We start from the raw sequence: 6,862 nt of genomic DNA, 5'->3' as shown, positions 1-6,862 counted from the left end.
GAAACAGACCCTGGAGTGAAGCCACTGCTGCCCCCTGTGTACCACATGTTTGTGTTAACTCTTATTTACCGCACATTAGAAGGCCCATGTACAGGCAACCAATGAATCAGGAAACATTGTTTTATTACACACCTGTTATCCTTTATTGTCACAGCCAACACCCTGAACAATGAATAATGCTGTAAACAATCAGATATAAAAATAAAAGCAAGTGTCTAGTCATCATTAATGCCCCTTTATGACATAAGATGGCGGTTACAACATGGCGGCATGTGCTGAAATAATTTGAGTCTGTTATCTCTTATCAGCTGCACAAGCATCCCCCCCCCCCCCATCCTGCTCTCTCATTGGTTTTCACTGTTGCCATAGATACTGGTGTCCTGTCCTTGCCTACTGAAATTCCAAAGTCAACAGCAAGGATTGCCTTGAACTCTGCCCTTGTGTGTCATGGCTGCCAGCTTCAAATAAAGTAAGATCCGGATTTATGGGAACTTCTCAGCATCTTCCAGCAGTTACGTAATACTGTGTTATCTGTAATACACCAGGCTATTACATCTGCTGCCGTCTACTGCTCACACTGTTATTCACTTGACACAAAGTAACAAATCTCCTCCCCGGCCTGTCCTGAACATCCATAGAATCATGGAAACCAGAGGGTTCTGGGTGAGACTTCCCTGCTTCGATAGTGGGGACTCAGTGGCTCATAAAAGCTGTGGAATCTGTTTGGAGAAAAAAGAGAGACCGATACCGGCGCCTAGTGCATTACCCTAGGTATAGAGAGCAATAGGTCAGGGGGTTGGCCCAGAGACCATATGGGTGGCCGCTCACCTTCGATATGAAATAAACAAGCCTGTCGCCCCAGTGACAATGGGGTACTTGTAGAGACGTAGCCGCTGCTTGCCTCTTAGGGTTGTAGGATCCAGCAATGCTGCTGGCCTGAATGCAATGGAGAGAGAGGACTGAAGAAAAGAACCCTTTAGTGCTGGCGCTGCGGCTCCCTCAAATGAAGAGGATGGACAAGGAGGTATAATATATAAGGTTCACAGTGGAACCACTTTTGTTAAATAAAGAAATAAATTAATTAATTAATTAATTAAATAAAAAACAGGCGATGACGCGTTTCGGGAGGTGCCCTCCCTTCCCCTGATCTGAGGAAGGGAGGGCACCTCCCGAAACGCGTCATCGTCTGTTTTTTATTTTATTTATTTAATAAAAGTGGTTCCACTGTGAACCTTATATATTATACCTCCTTGTCCATCCTCTTCATTTAAGGGAGCCGCAGCGCCAGCACTAAGGGGTTCTTTTCTTCAGTCCTCTCTCTCCATAAAAGCTGTGGGATCTGTGATGTCGGGCAAATTATTTGCTAACCAAGTAGAGATTTACATTATGTTTTTCTCTATCTATAAGTGTTTGGTTTTGTGTTGTAGGGGTCATGTGTGAGAAACTGGAGTGGTGCCGGAAGGAACTGTTCGCTGCTATTCAAACAGCTCTGAAGGGTCCCTTGCCCCCAGCGATCACACACCTGCTGCACACTCATTCTTCCCTGATACCGTGTACAGATGGCAGCATCGGCCTGACTTCAACCATTGGTCCCTTGGCAGAAGCCCACTGTGATCATCCTGTTGACATCTGTAAACCATATTCCGAGGGACAAGATAATATGCCCCACTCCTGCATCAAATGGTCTTCAAAGAAAAACCTAGTAAGGTAACGGACTGTAGTCATGATTATCGTGACATCTTACAAGCTATGCTCCTATTAGTGTGTGACCATGGCACATGTATAGAATCAGAAATCACATTTTTATATTAAAGGAGATCTGCAGCCCTTGCACTTATCCCCTATTCGTACGGGAGATCACGGGGGTCCCTGCGGTCGGACCCCCCACAATCAAACACATATCCCCCTATCCTGCAGATAGTGCATAAGTGTCTAAGACTGCAGTACTCCTTTAAACTTATTTTTTTCTTTATTCATTTTTGTGGTGTTTGTTCCTGATTTTGCATTTTAATATCTATATTTTAAAATAATATTAAATTAATAAGCTGACATTCCTAGAAAGAAAACTTTTTAGCAGTCTAACCGTTTGTTTTAAAGGCAGCTATTTAGTAGATAGGATGGGATCAGGCCAATCACAATAGGTAATGGTCACAGCTTCCATCTGTGCACAATGACCTCTGCACAGGTCACACAGCATTCCTAGAAAACTCTCCCATAGTCAAGTAGAGTCCTTACCACTATGGGATATTCATCAAAATCTGTGTAAAGGAAGAGTGATGCAGTTGCCTATAGCAACCAGTCAGATTGCTTCTATTCATTTTTAAAAAGGCCTCTAAAAAAATGAAAGAAGCTATTTGATTGGTTGCTCTGGGCAACTGCATCACTCTTCCTCTACACATGTTCTGATAAATTTCCCCCCCTATATGACTAGAAAGCAAAGTATTCTGTGTGAGCTGACTATTTAGTCAAGGAATTGGTCCAAATTTACTGTGAGCGACTTTTGCAAAGGTGTAAATATGTAGCCCAAATGGCTTTTAAAGGGGTACTCCGCCCGTGGCATCTTATCCCCTATCCCCGGTCCCGCTGCTGGGGACCCCGGGGATCGCCGCTGCGGCACCCCGCCATTATTACTGCACAGAGCGAGTTCGCTCTGTGCGTAATGACAAGAGATACAGGGGCCGGAGCAGCGTGACTTCATGGCTCCGCCCCTCATGACATCACAGCCCGTCCCCTTATTGCAAGTCTATGGCAGGGGGCGTGACGACCGCCACGCCCCCTTCCCATAGACTTGCATTGACGGGGGCGGGCCGTGACGTCACGAGGGGCGGAACCGTGACGTATCGATGCTCCGGCCCCTGTATTGCTCGTCATTACGTGCAGAGCGATCACGCTCTGTGCAGTAATGATGGTGGGGTGCTGCAGCAGCGATCCCCGGAGTCCCCAGCAGCGGAGTCCCCAGCAGCCAACGGCTGTCCGGGCATGCTGGGAGTTGTAGTTTTGCAACATCTGGAGGTCCGCAGGTTGAAGACCACTGGTATAGGAAGTTGTACTCACGTGTCCCCACTGCTCCGGACCGTCACCGCTGCCCTGGATGTCGCCCTCCATCGCTGTCACCTCGTCCCCGATGCTCCGGCAAGGCCTCTGCTTCCCCGGCATCCTCGCTCTCTGTCGCCGCCATCACGTCGCTACGCACGCCGCTCCTATTGGATGACAGGACAGCGTGTGCAGCAACGTGATGACGATGATGGAGAGTGCCGATAATGAAGGGGATCCCGAAGAGGAGGCGCCGGAGCCCCGAGGATAGGTAAGTAAACGGCTATCCGGTGGCAGCTGAAGGAGTCTGCGCTGCCGGATAGCCGTTAATGCGTCGTATGTTGATGCTGCCTTCAACATGCGATGGCCTCTGAGAGGCCATCGTATGTTGAAATGATCGTATGTCGGGGCCATCGTAGGTCGGGGGGTCACTGTACAAACAATCTCTCATGTTTTGTTATAGCTGTAATGCAATTCTAACTGATACATATTCCACATATATCTTATTGCTTGCAGTGTTTTGCTGTTTCTGTGTTTGGATTTGCATTGCAGCCATGGCAGCATGCACCTGCATTGTTATAAAGCTATGTTCACACTTCAGAATGTCCACACAGAAAATTTCCAGAGACTGCGGGCGCCGGCATAATATGCCGGTGCTAGGACCGCACGGGAATGCGTTGTCTCATAGACAGCTATACATACATTCCATGCGGAGTCCGCAGAAAGAATAAACAGGTTCATTCTCACTACTGACAAGGACAACGGAATTTCTGTGGCAGAAACATCTGGCACGAAAATTCCGCCATATGCACAGTGCAGCAGAATCCCATTGAATTCAACTTGACTGCTGCAGCGGAATCTCCGTGTAGTATTCCATTGCGGAATTCTACATGGATATTCCGATGTGTGAACAACAGTTGTTTTGGTTGTGCTGACCATTTTTTTGTATTACCTTTAAGTCATGTGTCCACTAATGCATTCTTCTGTCACATCGAGCCAATAAAAAGTCCCCCCCCTCTCCTCTCACACCATGTAGTCTCACAGGCTTCTATTTACTCTAGATGGACATTTTGGTAACTTATGAGTTTCATGTAGAGTCTACTGTATATTTTGAATGAGCTACAGGAAATACTGTATTTAACAATTTGGTTGTCACTTCCTGTCATACAGTGACACGCCTTGTACCTCACATCTTTTCTTCCTTCCTACCAGTGAGGCATTTCATTCCTCCTTACTAGACTGTGGAAATGTTCCTCAAGATCTTAATCTACCAGACATCACTCGGGACTTGCTGGATATCATTGGTGAGCACACAAAGATGGCGGTAACCCTATGTAACAAACTCTTATGTCAGACCACCCAATACATGTTTCCCTATTAGGCAGTTCAGGGTAGCAATTTGACTAGCAATTTCTAAGTGGAAATTTCCAACCATTTATTCACAGGATTTTCTGTGAATTTAATAGTAAATAGGTCGGGTTGTGAATCCATGCCCCTGTTTTATCTGTCCGTGCCCCTTTTTCGGCTTCTCACAATGCAATGTTGGGTTAGTTAGATTTTCCTGGTGCACACTGTTTGAGAGATGTCTCAGACACTATGCACGAAAATAACTTGGAAAAACCCAACAAAAACTAGTAGGTTTTAGCTTAGTAAATGAGGGGCACTCTGTTGTTCCAAGTTAGGGTGCATTTACACCACATTTCTTACATAAGGGGACCCGATCCGGCTGGCAGATGGGAAATCCGGGCGCTCCCGTATCCCAGCCAGCCCCAATCTCATTTATTTGAATAAGCCGACTGGAGTCAGATAATGCCAGGTCATTTTTGCCCCGTATCCGGTTATGTGACTGGAATAAACTGTGGTATACTGCTGTTTTAGGTTCGTTCACAAAACTGGATATGGGGCAAAAATGAGCCAACCGAAGTCACTATCTGACTCTGGTCGGCTCAATCAAATGAAAGAGATGGGGGCCGGGGCCAGCTGGGATACGGGAGCGCCTAATTTTCCCATCTCCCAGCCGGATCCGATCCCGGTATGTAAGAAACATGATGTGAATGCAGCCTTACACAGTATCAAGATCTGGTGAAGGTAGACTACAGCCATTTAGTAGACTATGTGGAGAATAAGACTCCTAAATATGACTTCCACATAGCAAGTCAGTGGCTCCTTTCATGTAGCCTTTACATTCAGGCACTGCCAGCCGTTAAAGTTACTATTAGTCCTACTATCCCACCTTTTAATTGTTCAGTCCTTGTTTTAAGGGGGCAGAGTGATTAGTCATCACATGGTCACTCATTTAAAGGGGTTATCCAGGATTAGGAAGACAGAGCTGATTTCTTTAAAATAAATAAATAAAAATATCACCACATCTGTCCTCAGGTTGTGTGTGTGGTATTGCAGCTCAGTTCCATTGACAAGAATTGAGCCAAGTTGTAATACCCCACATAAACTGAGCACAGGTGTGGTGCTGTTTTTGAAAGACAGTAGCTCTATTCCTGGATAACCCCCCTTTAACTTGCTCAAATTTCCTTTTATCTTGTTGGACATTAGAGAGCACCAGCTCCCCAGTAATGGCTGAGATCTCACAGAATTTGGACTGGAGCGAGGCTTCTACGTTTAGTCTGGATGTACTGAACCGGACAAAAGATGAAAGGCCACCGACCGCTAAGGCCATCACAGAGTCAGCACCAGGGACTGACCAGGTCATTGAAATTGTTCTGGATCTTGAGGATGACTACAACATCTTGGAAGGAATCAGTAATGTTCTACAGACAGGGACTTACGACTGATACTTCCACCTCTCCCTGGTTTTGTCAATTCTATTTGTTCTCATTTTAATTGTGCAGCCATAATAACAGACTTTTTAAAAATCTACTTGTGTGCCAAAATAAGGCTGTAATTTGATGTGTATTTTGTGGCCTTAAAGGGGTAGTCCAGTGGTGAAAAACGCATCCCCTATCCTAAAGATAGGGGATAAGTTTGAGATTGCGGGGAGTCCGATCGCTGGGGCCCCCTGCGATCTCTCTGTACGGGGGCCAGGCTCTCTGGCCAGATAGCGGGTGTCGACCACCGCACAAAGCGGCGGCCGACATGCCCCCTCAATACATCTCTATGGCAGAGCCGGAGATTGCCGAAGGCAACGCTCCGGCTCTGCCATAGAGTTGTATTGAGGGGGCGTGTCAGCCGCCGCTTCGTGCGGCGGTCGACACGCCCCCTTCCCGCGGGCTGTCGGGGCTCTGTAAAGGAGATCGCAGGGGGGGGGGGGGGGCCATTGGTCGGACTCCCGCGATCTGCAACTTATCCCCTATCCTTAGGATAGGGGATAAGTTGTTCACCACTGGGTTCACCACTGGATATCTTCTTTAACTAGTTTCTAAATGTGTTTTTTTTGGACTATAGTATTTGCTGTAGCCCCCCCCCCAAAAAAAAAAAAAAAAAAAGGTACAAATTATGACAAAAAGGGCTGCAAACCAGTCCAGAAGAACAAAAATGCCTAAAGGACATATGGATATAGCCTAAGCCTACAAGGGGGTAGGATACAGCAGTTTCCTGTTCTCTTGTCACTTTCCCTCATACACAGCTCACTCCAGCAGGAGGCAGTACTGAGCACCAGAGATTGTATGGGTTGTCTAGAACAGTGGTCTTCAACCGGCGGACCTCCAGATGTAGCAAAACTACAACTCCCAGCATGCCCGGACAGCCTTTGGCTGTCCGGGCATGCTGGGAGTTGTAGTTTTGCAACATCTGGAGGTCCGCCGGTTGGAGACCACTGGTCTAGAACATCTTCCCCATAGGGCTCAGCAGACAATGGAGATGCACCTTGGCAGGG

The 6,862-nt window shown here is 46.9% G+C and overlaps 1 protein-coding gene across 2 annotated transcripts; it reads left to right on the top strand.

Moving 5' to 3' along the window:
* The first annotated feature begins 272 nt into the window (after positions 1 to 272).
* LOC130276215 (uncharacterized) lies at positions 273 to 6,051 on the top strand. Of its 2 annotated transcripts, none has more exons than XM_056525249.1 (4): positions 273 to 511; positions 1,428 to 1,707; positions 4,246 to 4,337; positions 5,584 to 6,051. In XM_056525249.1, exons 2-4 carry the CDS (start codon positions 1,433 to 1,435, stop codon positions 5,820 to 5,822), a joined length of 606 nt encoding a protein of 201 aa, XP_056381224.1. In that variant the 5' UTR covers positions 273 to 511; positions 1,428 to 1,432; the 3' UTR covers positions 5,823 to 6,051. The 2 variants fall into 2 exon arrangements, with proteins under 2 accessions (XP_056381224.1, XP_056381223.1); XM_056525248.1 differs by having other exon boundaries at positions 286 to 469; positions 5,584 to 6,043.
* The last annotated feature ends 811 nt before the right edge of the window (positions 6,052 to 6,862 follow it).

Source organism: Hyla sarda, chromosome 6 (genome assembly GCF_029499605.1).
Source record: "Hyla sarda isolate aHylSar1 chromosome 6, aHylSar1.hap1, whole genome shotgun sequence".
NCBI classification, from domain to species: Eukaryota; Metazoa; Chordata; class Amphibia; order Anura; family Hylidae; genus Hyla; species Hyla sarda.
Note: the sequence above shows the minus strand (reverse complement) of the source record. Positions and strands in the feature narration are given on the sequence as shown.